The sequence below is a fragment of the Pristis pectinata genome, chromosome 1 (genome assembly GCF_009764475.1).
Source record: "Pristis pectinata isolate sPriPec2 chromosome 1, sPriPec2.1.pri, whole genome shotgun sequence".
In the NCBI taxonomy this organism is placed as follows: Eukaryota; Metazoa; Chordata; class Chondrichthyes; order Rhinopristiformes; family Pristidae; genus Pristis; species Pristis pectinata.
The window spans coordinates 44,273,581-44,292,480 of NC_067405.1; the positions used below are offsets into that span (position 1 = coordinate 44,273,581).

At 38.5% G+C, this 18,900-nt stretch overlaps 1 protein-coding gene across 3 annotated transcripts in view; it reads left to right on the forward strand.

Moving 5' to 3' along the window:
- fastkd1 (FAST kinase domains 1) overlaps window positions 1-18,900 on the forward strand; it is a 46,254-nt gene that overhangs the window by 14,094 nt on the left and 13,260 nt on the right. For 2 of the 3 annotated variants that reach the window (XM_052012098.1, XM_052012107.1), the window contains 6 exons: window positions 7,749-7,874; window positions 9,547-9,945; window positions 10,395-10,505; window positions 10,640-10,771; window positions 16,780-17,266; window positions 18,484-18,598. In XM_052012098.1, coding sequence (XP_051868058.1) covers window positions 7,749-7,874; window positions 9,547-9,945; window positions 10,395-10,505; window positions 10,640-10,771; window positions 16,780-17,266; window positions 18,484-18,598 — 1,370 coding nt within the window. The remainder of the gene's footprint in view (window positions 1-7,748; window positions 7,875-9,546; window positions 9,946-10,394; window positions 10,506-10,639; window positions 10,772-16,779; window positions 17,267-18,483; window positions 18,599-18,900) is intronic. The other variant, XM_052012116.1, reaches the window with a different exon arrangement.

An 18,900-nucleotide genomic window follows, 5' to 3' on the forward strand; every position in this document is an offset into this window, starting at 1 on the left:
TCTTCATCCTAAAGCAGTCCCTTATTCCCAAACATAAGAAATATCTTTCCTACATCTAGCCTATCAAGCTCTTTAAGAATTCTGCATGTTTTAATAAGATCTTTCTCATTCATCTAAAGTCTGGAAAAATACAGTCTCAGTCTCTGCTCATGAAGCAAACCAACCATCCCTGGAATCTTCTCTCCACCCAAAACTATATACAATACTCCAGGTGCACACTCACCAAGGCCCTATACGATTGCAGTGACTACCCTACTTCTGTAATCAAATCCTCTTGTCATAAAGATGAAAATATAATTTGCCTACTTCATTGCTTTCTGTACCTGCATGTTAGCCTTAAGTGACATGTCCCCATCCAGGTCCCTTTGAACATCAACGCTACCCATTCTCTCACCATTTAACAAATACTTTGCTTTTGTGTTACAGCCATCAATGTAGATGATCTCACTTTTTTCACATCATATTCCATCTGACATTTTGTTTTATCAGATAACTCAGTTTATTCATATCCCCTTCAAGCCTCTTCACAAACTCCTCTACTTACAATCCCACGTATTTAGTATCATCAGCAAACTTGAAAATATAATACTGGGGCTCCTCATAAAAATCATTGATGTAGGTTGTGAACAGCTGGGGTCCCACTAGTCATCATCTCCCCAACTGAGAATGATCCATTTATTCTCACTCTTCCCTTTCTGTCCAATAACCAATTCTCTTTTCATATCCATATATTACCCCCTATTCCATATGCTCTAACTTATTGATCAACATCTAATAAGGAATTTGTCAAAAGCTTCCCACAAATCAAAATGTACAGCATCCACTAGTTCCCCCTCATCTATTCTACTGGTCACATTGCCTAAGGACTCTAGTAAGTAAGTCACAATTTACTTTTCATAAAACTATGTTGATTCTGCACATTACTATTATATTTTCAAAGTGTTCTGTTGTTGCATTATTCATTATGGCAGGCACGGTAGTGTAGGGCAGGCATTGGTAGTGTAGCAGTTAGTGTAGCACTTTACAGCGCCAGCGACCTGGGTTCAATTCCGGTCTGTAAGGAGTTTTTACGTTCTCCCCGTGTCTGCGTAGGTTTCCTCCGGGTGCTCTGGTATCCTCCCACATTCCAAAGACCTATGGGTTAGGAAGTTGTGGGCATGCTATGTTGGCGCCGGAAGCGTGGCGACACTTGCGGGCTGCCCCCAGAACATTCTACGCAAAAGATGTATTTCACTGTGTGTTTCGATGTACATGTGACTAATAAAGATATCTTAGGTTTCAGCATTTTCCTTACCACTGACATTTGATCATTTGTCACTAGGAGTTCAATGGGAAAGCCCAGTCTTGTTGGTATTCTCCAGCATTAGACTAGAGTATCAACATTGTGATGTTATGTCAGGCAGACTTGATGTGGCTTCGGAGACCCTTATTGATTTTATTGGATTTCCAAATCTGCAGATTAGGATATAGAAGAAAAGGTTGTTTTTCAATTTTGTCGGCATAGTTTAATGTTTACTCATAGTGGTTTACTAAATTTATTATTTCTAAATTTTTTAATGTTTTACTTTTTCAAATGTTTATTCCAGTTATTAATATTTCAAGTATTTCACATCTTTGATAGGAGACAAAGCTCCAACCCCAGGTTTGCCTTCTGACAAAGCCTGTCAAATATGTTCTGGGGACATGACCTCGGAGTAGATCTGAACTTCCTCCATGTTCAAATGAGAATACATGCAAGCTGGGAAATACATTGCAGATTATAATTAAATATACAAACACTTTTTAGGACATTTAAGTCCTGTCTCCTTGTTTCTTCAAATATATAAACACCAGTTTTATAGAGCTTTTACAATATCATAGACTGCCTAAATTGGTTAATGTAGTCTTGTACTTTAAGTTGGATCTGCTTTTTATTGCCAAGGAGATTTATTGGTTGAAAGGCAGACCCACTCAACATCATGCCAACTGTCAAGATTCACCATCTGGCCCATTGTAACTATATTGTTTGAAAAAGATCTATGCAACCTAATCCCACCAAGTTGCAGAGAAGGTGGAGGAGGTATGGGTAGGGAAAAAGGACTATCTCTGATATGCCAAAGCTAGAATTATCATGGGGATAAATTGTAGGGGTCATATGTTCAATGGGTTAATAGGGCCAAGGAAAGGAAGATAAAATGCCGTTTGTGAGATTCCTAGATGGAGAGAGAAAAACTGAGAAAATCTTTCTTCCTCCAGTAGTACAGCTTGCCTGCTGGACATGTCCAACAGTCCTATATTTCACAACTTCTCTCTTCTTTTGTTTGTATTCTCACTCTCTAAATGCCCCCATTTCATTGCTTTTGTTCATTTTTTTCTCTGCCACCAGTAACCCATCAATTGGAGGACCTCTATAACTTATCCCCTCGGCAAACCTGGCCTCAACCCATCAGAGACATTCCCTCAGTCCTATCGATCCCTCCCCCACTTTCTCAATTCTGGTGATGGGTCTTTGACCTCAAATATTAACTCAGTTTTTCTCTCCACTAATGCTGCCTGACTTGCTGAACGTTCCCAGCATTTCCTGTTTTAATTTCAAATTTCCAGCATCTACAGGTTTTTGATTTTCATTCAGTAACAAGTGATATCACTGATGGCCCAGTGGTAGCACTCTTGGCTCTGAGTCAAATAGTTTTGGGTTCATGTTCCACTTTGGAGCTTTGAGAGATATAAGCTTGTGTAAATATAGGACAATAAGAGCAGAAGTAAGCCACTTGGCTCCTCAAGCGTGGCCTGCTATTCAATATGATCATGGCTGACCTGCCCCATGGCTCATTTCCCCTTTTGTGCCAGTTCCCCTGAGCCCTCAATTTCCTGATGTATTAAAACTTTGAGTCTGTAAGTTCACAAGAACAGAGCCCTGGTGTGTTTGTAAAGAGTGCAAGAATGGGGCCCTGCTGAGTTTCTAAGGAACACACGAACTGGGCCCTGGTGAGGTTAAAAGGAGTGCAAGAACTGGCCCCAGTGAGTGTGTAAGGAATACGAGAACAGGGCTCTGGTGAACTTGTAAGGAGCACAAGAACAGGGCTTCAGTGACTTTGTAAGGAGCGCAAGATCGGAGCGCTAGTGAGTTTGTAAGGAACTTGGGAGTGGGACCCCGGTGAGTTTATAAGGAGTGTGGGAATGGAACCCCAGTGAGTTTAAAAGGAGCGTGGGAAACGGGCTCCCGAAAGTTTAAAGGGAACGCAGGAAACAGTGCTTGGTGAGCCAGATATTAAATGATTAGGATTTTTGGACAATAGTACAGCAAATTATTGTAGTGTTACTGTATGCATCATTTCAATAAGATCAAACTCATTATTCTAAACTCCAAAAAATATAGATTTAATTTATTTAGCCACTCATGATAGGACAACTCTGTTACATTTAACTGAATCACTGAAAGAATGCTGCATTATCAGATGTGCATCCTTTTAGATAAAGCATTAAATTGAGGCTTGGAGAACAAAATAGCGGTAGCAATTTAACCCAGGAGTTGTCAGGAATCTGAGGCTGATTCACTTTGAAGAGTAAAACATGAGTACTCATTTAACTTGCTAAATTTAACAATCTGGTTTAAGATTTTTTTTCCCCATCTATTAAATATTGTGTGACACAATGAAGACACTACAGCATAAGATCCAAAAACAGCCTTAATGGCAGTCTTCTTCTGAGGCAGTCCATCAGAATTAAAGATAACTTACAATCGAGCCATAGCGCTAATGATGTCATTGCAACTGAAAATGTAAATTTACAATTTCTTTCTGTTTAAGCACCTTTCTTGTATAATTTTCCCTGGTAGTATCTTCAACATGTTAAAAACTGTAAGGAAATATTTAAGATTATTGTAGTTTATCTGGGGAGGGAGATTAACATTGAGGCCAAAAATTCTCTTAAATTTTCTTTAGGTTATGTAATCATTATTTTCCTATCCTCACCAGTAATAGACTATTTTAATATTTTTAATTTGTTATTAGAAAGCATGAATCTTCTGTAAATTTGATGGAATTTCATTATTAAAATCATTGCTAATGTGCCAACACATGTTATTGTAAAATGCTCTTGGTTTATGATTAACATTGTGTTTGTGTTTTAAGAGTAGTAGATATATCTTTGGACCTAAATATAGTTAAACTCCAATAATGCCCTATCCGACTATTCGGAATTTCCCAGTGGTTTGGCATCTAGCTCACCAGGTAATGTTTGCTGCCCTCCCTTCTGACTTGCCAGGGCCCCTGTTCCTGTGCTTCCTTCTAACTCACTGGGGCTCTCTTCAAAATGACCGGGTTTACTGGGAAATTTGTTATAATACTATGTAACATTTAAGCCTAACATCCAATAGTCTGGAAGATCTGCTAGTCCAGTATCACCAAGTCCCGAGCATGCCAGGTTATTGGAGTTTTACTGGTATGTAAAAGACATTGAGAAATTACAGGTAATTACTATTAAGAAGGGCAGTTATTTCACTAAATCTGCATTGGTTTGATATGTTAGTTTCTCTCTGTACTATAATAAACCCTTCTTCAGGAATCTTTGTGTGTAGAGTCATAGCACCATAATGTCATAGAGAGATCAGCATGGAAGCAAGCCCTACGCCCCACCATGTCTGCACTGGCCATCAACCACCTGATGTACTAATACTGCATTAACCCCATTTGTTTTATTCTTCCCACATTCTCATCATTTCCCCCCAGATTCTACCACACACTGACACACTAGGGGCAATTTTCAATGGCCAATTAACCTATCAACCTGCACATCTTTGCGATGTGGGAGGAAACTGTAGTATGCAGAGGAAACCTCTGCTTCTGGGCTGGAGAGCTGGAGAAGGCTAGGGAAGAAGGGAGATTTGGTTTGGTTTAATGTCTCTTTCAATAAATCAGGATAGCATTTCTTCATTGGCATGCCAGAGTGTCAGTCTGGAGTATAGACACATCTCCAAGCAAGGAGATGCCTCATTTTGCCACTCTTTTAACTTAGGCAGAAGTATTGCTGGTTGAACCTAACTGGCACGAAAGGGGAAGGAAAATGGAGAAATTGTTAACTGTTCCTCTGCAGGGAAAGGGAGGAATGAGTGTGCAAGTTTTACAATTCAAACTTGTGTTCCCCGTGGAGAGAGAATGAAAACTAACCAGTGTTGGTTAGTAACCAGTAATGACATTAAATGTCATTAAAAATTGACATGACCAAAATCTCACTTTCCAAGAAAGAAGAAAAGCAGATGGGAAGAATCATATTTTTGCAATGGAGCCTGCCTGTCTTCTAATACATCTTTCAAAATCCATGCAGTACAGACAAAACTCTACCACATGCACTATTAGGTAGAATAATGAGGTATTTGATTTACTGAAATAACTTTGCAACCATCTCATTGAATTGCTTAATGAGGTTAAGTTACATCACAGCAAATTTGATTGGAAAGAAACAGTATTATATTGTGTAATAGCTGATAGACATCCATTCTTAATGTTGATGTGGTTGCTGCATTGGAACAAATTGCAGTAAGCTGGGAAAAGGAAAAGGCTGTTTGACCTCATTAAGATCGTGGCTGAAATGTGACCATTCTCTTATGCATATTTGCTCCATATCCATTAATGCAATTTTATTAATGAAGTTTTAAATCTGAGGCTTATATATTTAACAATTGATCTGCTATAAACTGCTATTTATAGGAGAGAAGTACAAACTTCAACCAACCTTTATACGTAGAAGTGTTTTTTAAGTTCACTTCTGAAATGCTTGGTACTAACTTTAAGATTAGATCCCCTTGTTCAACAGAAATTAGCTTTCTTTGTCTTTCTTCAGTTCCCCTTTATTTATGAAAATTTTAGTCAAATCACCCTTCAATCTTGTATATTTTAGGAATTATAACAGTTTGTAATAATACCTCAATTCCAAAAGGTAATCTCCCCTCATCATTTAATTTTTTAGAGTCAAGGTATTATTCTACTCAATCCATGTTGTAGTCTCTTCCAGGTCAAATACCTGTCTTAAGATGCAAAAAACAAACAGTCCACAGTACTCAAGGTGTGTTTTATATGAGAGTTATAACAAGAGTTTTATTTTTTGTACTTCAGTCCCAGAGAGATAAATGCCAATATTCTATGAGCCTTTTTAATTATTTTTGTGAAGGTATCTATTATTGATACAGTTTAACACAATTGCTCTGGCAGTTCTTTTTGTTGTGACCAGACCCAAAAGGGAAACACCTCACTCCGTATTAACCAAATGCAATATTTACATCACGATTGTATGGCCCCTATGTAAGAATATTATTTAAGATAACAGTACTATTTTTGATAAAGTGCCACATAAAATCTTGTGTGCCAAAGTAAGGACTCATGGGATTGGAAGTATCATATTCTTTGCACTGAGGAGTCGGCAACGTACAAAAAATCAAGTAGAGATAAATTGGTCATCTTAAAGTTAGCAAGCTGTTACTGGTGGGATGCCTCAGCATTAGTGCTGAGGTTTGGCTATTTACAATTCATATTAATGACTTCAATGAAAGGACCAAATGTAAGAGAACCAAGTTGGCCTATAACATAAAGATAGATGGGAAAGTATGCTGTGAAGTGGGATCAAATTGTTTGCAAAGGGTTCCACAGGTATGATCCCTGGATGGAGTGTCCAGAATCAGGGGTCAGCCATTCAGGACTGAGATGAGAAGAGGTTTCTTCACGCAAAGGGTAGTAAATCTTTGGAATTCCCAGCCCTAGAAGGAATTGAGGCTCTAGTGTCCTGTATATTCAGAAAAGAGATTGATATTGGATGTTAAGTGAATCAAGTGATATGGGGTTCAAGCACAGAAGTAGTGCAAGAATGAAAAATCAGCTATGATCTTGTTGAATGAAGAAGCAGGCAAATGGGTTGAATGGCTTCTATTTCTTATGCTCTTGTTAGGGGGCAAAAAGATGGCAGATTGAGTATAATGAGCAAAAATGTAAAGTTAGCTACTTCAGTAGGAAGAATAGAAAAGCAGGTTATAATTTAAATGGTTTGAAAATATTAAGGGTTGGTGTTCAGGGTGCACTTGTGCAAGAAACAAAGCTAGCAATCAGGTACAGCAAGTCATTAAGAGGGCAACTGGAATGTTGACCTATATTGCAGTGGAGATAGAGTACGTGAGTAAGGAAGTCTAGCTGCAATTGGTCTGGACTTTGCTGAAACCACACCTTGAGTATTGTGTACTCTTTTGGTCTCTTTATTTAGTGAAGGCTATACTTGCCTCCTAGGGACTGCAGCAAAAGGTCAATAGATTAATTTCTGCGATGAGGCAATTGTTTTATGTGGAAATATTAAGCAAAATGGCTACTAAAACATTGACGTTTAGGAAAATAGGTGCTTTAATGGAAAGATGCAAGACTCTGACTTGATAAGATAAATGCAGTGATGATGGATTCTCTGGTGGTGGATTCAAGAACTAGGGAGACATAATCTCAGGATAAGCTGTTGACCACTTAACATGGAAATGAAGAGAAATTTCTTCTCTCTGAAGGTTATGACTCTTTGGAATTTTTTACTCAAGAAGCTGTCATTTAGTATATTCAGGTCTGAAAGATTTTTGGACTGCAGGGTAAGTAAAGGTTGTGAGGATCAGGCAGGAAAATGAAATTGAGGTCAAAGATCAGACCTTAACAATGCCAGGGTGGATTCACAGGGATACGTGGCCTACTTCAACTATTTATGTTTTTTGAAGACTATGATTGATCAAGCTGTTTTTCTTATAACAGATTTGATATGACTGTGTTATCCAAATTTGCTGTATGCCTGACAGATCAACATTTGTATCATAGTCCCTTAATGGGAGAAATTGCTGATATTGTTAGCAGGAAATTGGAATCTATTCATGATGCAAGGTAAGTGTGAATAGGCAAGTATGCCAGTTGCTCATTCTTATGGTAGCAACATTTGTGTCATTGATCTCACATTGGTTGCAGGTTTTCTTACTTGCACTTCAAAGTAATTCATTGAAGTGCTTTGGAATGTTTGAGAACACATATATAAAGAAAAATATGATGGATTGGTTTATTAATTTCTGTATTTAAAAAAAAGTACAGTGAAATTAATCAAAAAAGTTAATATAATGTTAACAATTATTATTTAGGGGCTAATGATACCAAGGTAGGTAGGAAGACACAAAAATATATCAAGGGATCCAGACAGATTAATTGAATGGATAGAAAGAAGGCAGATAGTGTATAATGTGGAGTATGTGAGATCATCCACTTTGATGGAAGCAACAGAAAAGTAGAATATTATTTCAATGATGAAAGACAAATGAGTGCTGGTGTTCAGAAAAGACTAGGTGTCCTTGAATAAGAGACACAGAAAGAAAGCATGCAGAAAGTGCAAGTAATAAGGAAGGCAAATGAATGTTGACCTTTATTGCAAGAGGGAGGGAGCACAAAGGCAAGGATGTCTTGCCACAACTGTACAAGGCTTTGGTGTGCCCATACCTATAGAATATTGCTTGCAGTTTTGCATTCTTACTTTCACTGGAGGCAATGCACAGAATGTTCACTTGATTGACTTCTGAGATTAAGGGGTTGTCTTTTCAAGGAAGATTGAATAGATTTGGTCTACACTCTTTGGAGTTTGAAAGAATGTGTGTCATCTCAGCACAGTAAAGCTGCTACCTCACAATGCCAGAGACCCAGCTTCAATCCTGACCTCAGGTGCTGTGTGTGTGGAGTTTGCATGTTCTCCCTGTGGCCATGTGAGTTTCCTCTGGATGCCACTCAAAGGCGTGTGGGTTGGCCAGTGTAAATTGTTCCTAGTGTGTAGGTGAGTGGTAGAATCTGGGGCAAATTGATGAGAATGTGGTGATAAAAAATGGGATTAATGGTTGGTGCACTGGGTGAAAGGGCCTGTTTCCATGCTGTATCTCTCTATGACTCCATCTCACTGAAAGATACAATATTGTGAAGGGCAGGGGAGGTTGACAGGATAAAGGGATGCCCACTGAAGACTGAGATGAGGAGAAATTTCATCCCTGACGGTTGTGGGAATCAGGCAGGAGGGTGAAGTTGAGGCCAACAATCATATAGAATTTTGCAAAAGGCCTACAGAAGCAATAATTTATCATACGCTTGTGACCTTGATTAGACTTCTTTAGGAATCTTCAATTGTTAACTTTTTTTTTGCTCCAAAAGATAGCATACTTCTGCCAGACAAAAACAAAATCACATTTACCTGTTTATGAGTGATCTTTTGAAGTGAAAGGCCATTTCCTGTGCTGTACTGTTCTATGTTCTAAGTGATAAAAATAGATCATAACTTAACAGAAAAACAGCTTGATTTCCATTGAACAGATATTTTTAAAGCAATTCATGTACAGCGTTAAAGAAATATTTGAATATTTTTCTGTAGAAACCCCTAATGATATTTATTGCATCATTTACTAAATACTCTGGTACAGCTAAAATATAAGTTTTCCTGTAATATGAAAAATAAAATATTGTGTATAACAATGAATGACTTTGGAAACATTAATTCTGTCATAGCTAATTGTGGTTTTCTGTTGAATAGGATACTTTCATCATTAATGTTAAGCATTTCTGCTTTGATTTCCAAACGCCTTCGAAATCGTCTAATAGAGAAGGCAGAATTTCTATTGGATACCAGGAATCCTTCTCAGTTTAACAATTCACGCCGAATTGTGCAATTTCTACGTAATATCAAGTTCAGTTATCGTCCTTTATTGGAAAAATGCAATGAGATTTTTCTTCAGAACATGAAAAACTTAGGTGTTGATAATATAAGCATTATCCTTGGAATGTACCAGTCTCTATATTTCAACAATTGTGATTTTCGACTAGCTGCTAAGTGGAGACTTATTGAACTTATGAATACTCAGACTGATCCTGTGTGTTTTGCCAGACTTTTTGCAGCATTGGGACCTTTATCACGAACCGTGATTAAGGAAAGGTATGTTATTACCTTTGGCAACTCTGGCATCAAAATATAACTTCAGATCACATTTTTATCATTTAAGAAAAATCTGATGTTGTATTTTTTATCTTCAATATTTCCATTACTCTTTTGATTTAAAAGTGACTCTTAAAATTGAGTAAATATCATTCTTTCCAGATTTTTATTTCATCATTTTGTCCATTTAAGAGCCTGAATGTAAATTGTTGCAAAAATGATTGGAAACTTTTATATTAAATGCTAAATACTCTTTTAGTTAAATCCAACAAATATATATTTTACATCACCTCATTTCAATTGATTACAAATATAGTAAAATATATTATTCAGAAATATCAAACTGTTAATATTTGAGATTTGTTTTGATGTTTTAGCTTGCACAGTTAACAAACTTAAAAAATCAGACTTTTTTTTTCCCACCTCCTTCCCACCACCCTGTCATAAAGACTTGAATCTGCTGCCTTATTAATGGTTGAAGAGTTTAGCCCTTCGCAAACATTAGCCATCATAGAGACCATGGCAGAGATGGAATGCAGGAATCCACAACTAATTCAGAAGTAAGTAAGGTCACAAGAAGACATAATGTAATCAATACAGAAAAGATTTATACACAATACAGTGACTCCATATGTTTTGTTATGGTCTTTAACCAGAAAAAAAATAGTCTTTCTTTTTCTCTCTCCTCATTTAGTGTTGCATCAACTTTGTCTAAACAATTGGATGTGTACAAGCCACTGGATGTTGCAAAGATAACACAGGCATTGCTGTCACTTCATTGTCAAAGACCAGAGCTGTTTGCAGAATTGAGGCAAATATTAATAAGGTAAAATGAATATTAGAAAAACTGCTTATCACACACATTTTAATGATAAATGTTAATCAGTTACATTTTGAGAAGTACAAATTAAATGAACATTTTCAAAAAAAGCATATTAATTGGGACTACTGTCCTGATGCAGGATTTCAACCAGAAACATCAAGTTTCTTCCACCACCCCCCCCCCCCCCCCCCCCAACAGATGCTGCTTGACTCGCTGAGCAGACTGATCAAAATGAGATCTATTATCATTGATGTATCATTGACGTATGGCATGAAAGTTGTTGTTTTGTGGCAGCAATACAGTGCAAGACATAATGTTACCATAAATTACAAAATTAAATAAATAGTGCAAAACAAAGGAATAATGAGGTCGTGTTCATGGACCATTCAGAAATCTGATGGTGGAAGGGAAGAAGCTATTTCTGAATCATTGAGTGTGGGTCTTCAGGCTCCAGTACCTCCATCCTGATGGTAGTAACATAATGAAGGCATGTCCTGAATGGTGAGGGTCCTTAATGATGGATGCCGCCTTCTTGAGGCACTGCCTCTTGAAGATGTCCTCGATGGTGGGGAGGGTTTTGCCCATGATGGAGCTGGCTGAGTCTACAGCCCTCTGCAGCTTCTTGTGATCCTGTGCATTGGAGCCTCCATACCAGGCTGTGATGCAACCAGTCAGAATGCTCTCCATGGCACATCTGTAGAAATATGTAAGAGTCTTTGGTGACACTAAATTTCCTCAAACTCATAACAAAGTAGAGCCGCTGTCATGTCTTCTTCATGATTGCATCAATGTGTTGGGCCCAGGAACTTGAAGCTGCTTATCCCTTCCACCATTGACCCCTCGATGAGGACTGGTGTGTGTGCTCTAGACTTCCCTTTCCTGAAGTCCACAATCAATTTCTTGGTCTTGTTGACATTGAATACGAGGTTGTTGTAGTAACACCACTCAACCAACCGAGCTTTCTCACTCCTGTACACCTCCTCGTCGCCAGCTGAGATTCTACCAACAACAGTGGTGTCATCGGCGAATTTACAGATGGCATTTGAGCTGTGTCTGGCCATGCAGTTATGAGTGTAGAGAGAATCGAGCAGTAGGCTAAGCACGCATTCTTGAGGTGTGTCTGTGTTGATTGTCAGCAAGGAGGAGATGTTATTACCAATCCGCATTGACTGTGGTCTCCCGATAAGGAAGTCGAGGATCCAGTTGCAGAGGGGGGTATAGAGGCCCAGGTTTTGAGCTTGTTGATTAGTACTGAGGGGATTGTTACGGACTCAGTGAAAGTCCCTTTAAGATAGAGAGTGTGTGTGTATGTGTGTGTGGGGCGTGCTTATGTCAATAGAAGATAAAGGACGTAATGACGTTGTTGAAGAAGTTAGAAGAAGAAGGAGAGGGAGAGAGAGAAGGGAGAGAGACACCAGCCTGCTAGTTTACTCTAGCGATGGATGAGAAACTATAACTGTGTCTGCCACTGAAATCCATGTATGGAAGTTGGAAGTAATCTGGTGGAGTTCACTTTGTTGCTGACCTGTAGAAGGAAACAGGTATTTGTGTGTGGACGACCACGATTCGGATGCTTTTCGGGGTAAGGAAGTCACTACTGAGTAAACACTGGAGTGTTGTTTGGGTTCCATCGTGGAACATTTGGATTTCGTATGTACTCTCTCTCTGTTTTTCTACATCTACGTCTTATCTTCTGACAACGGTGGTTGTTGAAGAAGCCCTTGCTCATGTTTCACCTTATGGCTTGCGGAACTGAACTTTAAGAACCATTCCGGAACTTGGAGTTTGGGACTTTGTCACACACACACACAAAGAGTTTAGTTTTAGGGGTTAACGTTCAAGGTTTAACATTTTTGAATTCTAACGTACTAACATTTTTACTTTTATTTTACGTATTATCATAAGTAGTGATTAATAAAATAGTTTTTAACACTGAATCATGCTCAGTGTGTTTCTTTTGTTGCTGGTTCGTGACAGGATGATGGTGTTGAACGCTGAGCTGTAATTGATAAACAACAGCCTGATGTATGTTTTGCAGTTGTCTAGGTGCTCCAAAGCAGAGTGGAGAGCCAGTGAGATTGCATCTGCTGTAGACCTGTTGAGGCAGTAGGGAAATTGCAGCAGGTTCAGGTCCTTGCTCAGGCAGGAGTTAATTCTAGCCATAACTAAATCTTGAAGCACTTCATTATGGTAGATGTGAGTGCTACTGGGCGATAGTCATTGAGGCAGCTCACCATGCTCTTCTTGGGCATTGGGATGATTGCTGCCTTTTGAAGCAGGATTGTTGCTTCATCTTCCAGCATATGCAGTCTCTTGCATCTCCATATTAATTGGTTATCTTGTATAATCAATCAAGCCTTTTTAGCAATTTTTTTTACAACACATGCAACGTTATATTTCTTTCCCTGAAGTTACTGTCATATGCACATAGGATGCAATGGTTGAAAGCTATCTGGTTCAGTCTGCACAGCTGCATGGGAGGAAATAGACTAAGTTTACAACATGTTTGTTGAATAAACCTGTGATAGAAACAGAAAATGTTGGAAATTTTCTGCCAGTCAGGCATCACTTGTGGAGAGAGAAACACAGTTAAGTTTCGGGTTGATTACTTTTCATCAGAACTGGGAAATTGTGCAGAGAATGTGTGGATGGTGGAGAATTCGAGAGAAAAGAGGAAGAGGTGGAGGGCAGGAAAGAATGAATAACACAAACAGTGGTAGGGCCATCTGAAAGAGTTAGTGAATGACTGGTGAAAAGCAAAAGGTTTATCCAGAAGCATAAATAGGAGATGAATGCAATGTTTTGTTACCTTAGAGGAGAGAGGGGAAAGAAAAAAACTGCTGGGGATTTGAGATAGAAGGCTGGAATGATTCTGAAATTGCTAAATTTGCCATTGATTCTTTAAAAAAAATCTATAAGGGAATGGGAAAGATGAACAAAAAAGAAAACTGTGTAGGCAGGTGAGTGTGCCTGGGAGGAGAGCATCGTGTGTGTGTGTGTGTGTGTGTGTGTGGAAAATTCAACATTCATATCATTGGGTTGCTAATCACCCAAGAGGAGTATGAGATGTTGTTCTTCTAGTTGCATTTGGCCTTTCTGTAGCAATGGAGAAGGCCAAGGACAGACAGCTCGGTGTGGGACTGGGAAGACGAGTTAAAATGACAAGCAACCATAGGCTCAAGGTGGCTGTTGAGCTATGTTGAGCTTTGTTGAAAGAGCAGAAGAGGCTGAAGACAAATATGTCAGAATAGGAGTGGAATAGAGAGATAGAGGTGAAGATATATAGGACTAGTAGGGTTATAATAGCAGCAGAGTATTTCAACTTCCTCAGTATGAACAGGGATTTCCTTAGTATAAAAGGCTTAGAGGGGATGGAATTTTTAAAGTACATTCAGGAGACCATTTTGAGCTACTACATGGATAATCCTACTGGAGAATATGCAGTACTGGACCTGTTCTTAGAGAATGTAGTCAAGCAAGTGTTGGAGTGTCAGTAGGAGAGCATTTTAGAGACAATGATCACAACTCTTTAAGTTTCAAGGTTGTTAAAGGAAGGAATAAGAATGGTTCAGAAATTAAGTTTCTGAATTGGGAAAGGTTGATCTCAACGTCATAAAAAGGACCTGGCCAAAATTGATTGGGAGAAGCTAGTTGCAGGTAAGTCTACAGCTATCATTTAAAGATAAAATAGTGAAAGTTCAGGCCAATGTGTTTCTGAAAATGTGAATAAAGAGGAAAGGGAATGCTGGATGTCAAGAAATATTGAGAGTTGGATAAATTAAGAAAAGGAAGCATATGGCATGTGTCGAGATTGAAAATGGGGGAGGCCTGCCAGGAGTATAGAAGGTGTAGCAGATACTCAAAAAAAAATTAGGAGGGCAAAGAGAGAGCACAATATATTAGTGGCAGACAAGATTAAGGAAAATCTCAAAGCATTTCATTGGTGTATTTTGAGGGTAAGAGGACAACTAGGGAAAGATTAGGGCCCATTAAGAACCAAAGGGGCAATCTGTGCATGAAACCAGAGGATGGTGAGGTCTTAATTGGAATTGGTTTATTATTGTCGCATGTACTGAGGTACAGTGAAAAACTTGTCTTGCATACCATTCATACAGATAATTCATTACACAGTGCATTGTGGTAGTACAAGGTAAAACAATAACAGAATGCAGAATAAAGTGTAACAGCTATAGAGAAAGAGCAGTGCAAGGTCATAACGAGGTAGATTGTGAGGTCAAGAGTCCATCTTACTGTACTAGGGAACCGCTCAATAGTTTTATAACAGCAGGATAGAAGCTATCCTTGAGCCTTGTGGTACGTGCTTTCAGGCTTTTGTATCTTCTGCCTGATGGGAGAGGGAGGAAGAGAGAATGTCCGGGGTGGGTGGGTCTTTTACTATATTGGCTGCTTTACCGAAGCAGCGAGAAGTATAGACATGGTCCATGGAGGAGAGGCTGGTTTCCGTGTCCACAACTCTCTGCAGTTTCTTGCGGTCCCGGGCAGAGCAGTTGCCATACCAAGCTGTGATGCATCCAGATAGGATACTTTCTATGGTGCATCGATAAAAATTGGTGAGGAAGTAGAGGTGCTGGTGAGCTTTCTTGGTCTTAAATGAATATATCCCATCTGCATTCACTGTCGAGAAGGATATTGTATTTAGAGAATTCAGGGAAGGGGACAGTGAAATTCAAGAGTAAGTTACTATTAAACGTAAATGTTCTAACAAACTAAAAGGTGGATAAATCCCCAGGGGCTGATAGGATGTATTCCAGGCTGCAATTGCAATCAAGAGAGGAGATCCTGACAGAGATCTTTCAATCTTAGCTGTCCACAGATGAGGTGCAAGGTGACTGGAGAACAGCAAATGTGGTATGTTTATTCAAGAAGGGCAGTAGGGATAAACCAGGTAATTACAGGCCATGACTTTAAAGGAAGAGTTCTGAGGGACTAGACTGTTCTACACTTGAAAAGGTAGGGATTAATCAGAGATAGCATAGTTTTGTTAAGGATAAGGCCCATCCTTTAGTAAGGGAATCAATGATGACTCCTAGTGTAATATCAATGACAGATAAAGGAAATGAATCTATACTGAGGGTCCATTAATTAGCAATAAAAAAGTAATAGTACATTTAAAAGATGGAGATTCTGATGAGCAAAACCCTTCTCACGTTCTTTGAACATTTTAGGTAGATAATCACACTCACTAATTGCAACTTATTTGGACTTCCAGAAAGATGTGAAAGACAAAATAGAAATAAAGGAACTGAGGGTACATTATGGGACAGCTCAGAAGTGATATATGCAATAAAAACCTGGGCTATAACAAACTGGGTGGACTGAGAATTGGAATCATTGTTGTTAAGCCTTCTTGTTCTTAATCTGAATTGAATGACTGAAACTAACCACAAGATGGTAAATTTGGTGAAAACACTAAAATAGGGAAACCCAAAGGGAATGGCTGAACATTTACATAAAAAAACATCAAGAGCAATGCTGATTCAATTGGATAAAATAGGGTAAGGGAACAGTTAATTAATACGTAAAAATGGCATCGACCAAATAGCCTTTTTCTCTCCTGCTTGTAAGTAAAGACGAACCCTGATGAACACTGGTTACTCCACAAGATAAATTAGTCTCTTTGAACTACAGTGGAAATTTAGATAAAGAACAATGCATGTCTTCATATCTGGAATTATAATTTAAGGTCGAGTAAGTAACACAGTATATAGTGTAAATATTAGTTAATGATCACCGCATGCATCGTATAAGGTGTTTTGCATTGCAGGTAGAACAGTGTCTTTGAACAATCACTCATGGTTTGTCTTGTTTTTCATTAGTGTAAATACATCATTCATCTCCCAGTAAATATAATTGATTTTTAACTTGAAGAATATTGCTGAGCAGATTCACATATTTAACCAATTGACTGATTCCCATCTTTAATGAACACATGCTTAAAAACTTATTAGCGCATTGATAATTTTGACATTTTGCTCTCTCCTCTCTTCCAGATATCTTCATCTCAGTGTTGTCCCCTATGAGATATCCATGTTAACTCGTGTCCTCTCTCTGCTTCCTTCTCCACGAAATGATCACTTGATTCCTGCACGTATTGATGTTGTCTTACCCCAGTGCAACTTAAGTGACTTGAATGCATTTGCCATTGCCATTACCAGGTGGGTAAGGAATGGCTCCTCATATCAACCTGGTACAACAGCTGTACATGTGAAGCTTCTTCAAAAATTAAATATATGTGGCTTGGAGAGACTGCAGAAAGCAAATGATTTGGACCTGTTACTTGAAGAGCTAAAATATGTCAGTGGAGAATGGTTTGAAGAAGTTCTCGCAGAAGAAACAATGGCAAGCTTTGAACGATTAATAGGGCAGATAACTTGGTCCAATGTTCCCGAACTTGCACTGTTTCTAACCAAAACAAATTGCCTGCATTCTGGTCTGCTGGATCAAATAGCATCTGTCACACTTGAACATATCAACAAGGTACGTAAAAGTTGGTACCTCTTGTAAGAAATAAAATATCATTTACCTCTCCTTTCGATCACTTCTGTTTAAATCTATAAAATCTTATTGGTATTATGGTAAATTTTGTAGAGGCTTCACATAGAAGGCAGTGAATTGAATCATGTTACATTGTTTGATTTTTCTTTGCAATGACTAGGCAGGAAATTGCATGGAGTATGTCTAATTTATATATTTATCTGCATCATCAGGCTGTGTGGCACTGTTCAGGTGTTTGCCAATTTTGTGGTTCTGTTTTACGTACTTTCTAACTGGAACCTGAAATTCCTATGTTATTGATTCTAATGATTTCCAGTTAATCTTGTTTTGAGGATTCTTTTGTGGTCTGGTGATGCAAGTAGGTATTTGGGACTCAGGATTGTGGTTACAAAAATGACTGCTTATTATCCTACATATCAATTCTTTGACTACCAAAGTATATCTGTAGTCCATCCCATTCTTTCCACTATGTCATTACCCTCCTCCTCGTTACTTCCTTTCGAACAGTCATTCACTATTGATAACTTTTGTTAAGATGATGACCTTAGGAGCTGTACTACTACCTTTTTCTCCGATAACCATGATGGATGGTTAATTCAATTCCTCCCTATGAAATGATGATACCTTGGAATTTTCCTTTGCAAGTTGCCATTGTATCAGGTTCTACCATTCTTTCAAGTAGTGCATTCCAGATAACGGCTTCCTGACAAAATTATTAGTTTCATTTATTTCCAATATTTTTGGTAACATTTAAATTTAAATATGTCTACAACAGAAGGGCAGCTATAACTTGAATTTTGTAAATCTTATTGGTGGCAGATAAACTGTCTGGTTTATACAACTTCCTCCTAAGTTTGGTTGAATGTAGCCGGTGACCCTTTTGCAAGTCTAATTGTTAATGGAGCCTCTAGTTTTCAGCAAGGTTCACTGATTCACTGACTCTCTCTCTCCCTCTCCCCCTCCCTCCCCCCCCCCCTCCACCTCTCCCCCTCTCCCTCTCCCTTCCATTGCTCCTCTCCCCCTCAGTCTCCCCCTTTAGTACTAGCACTGACAAAGCTCAATAGGCCAAATGACCATTCAGTGTTAAAATTTGTATAAGGGGATGTCAAGGTTAGGACTAACTGATCATTTTCTGGAACCATCTTGTGGCCAAAAGACTTCTGGCAAGAAGGATGACTTCATTTATTTTTAAAATGCAGATCCATTATTCAGCCACATATGCCATCTTGCTTCCATTCACTATCTTTAATTATGATCCTCCACAAGCTGAAGATTTACTTGAATCATGTATACAGCGATCAAGGCCTCATTTGAGTGAGTATCATACTGCATATCATGAAAAAGCAACAGATAAATCTTAGCATGATACCACCAAATATTTTATTCCTAATTCAATGAGTTCCTTGACTTCTCATATTCAGGCACAGAGATTTAAGGTAGAAGTACATCCTTGGCTGCATGTGCAAAACAGATGCTAGAGTATCAGCTGTTGGTTGTGCTCCCCTGATATTTCATTCATTGATAAAAATGAATACTGTATGTAGAAGTGAGTACCACAAAGATTATTTTGCACTAACAAATACAGGCACATTTTATCCCTTTTATCAATGTGTATA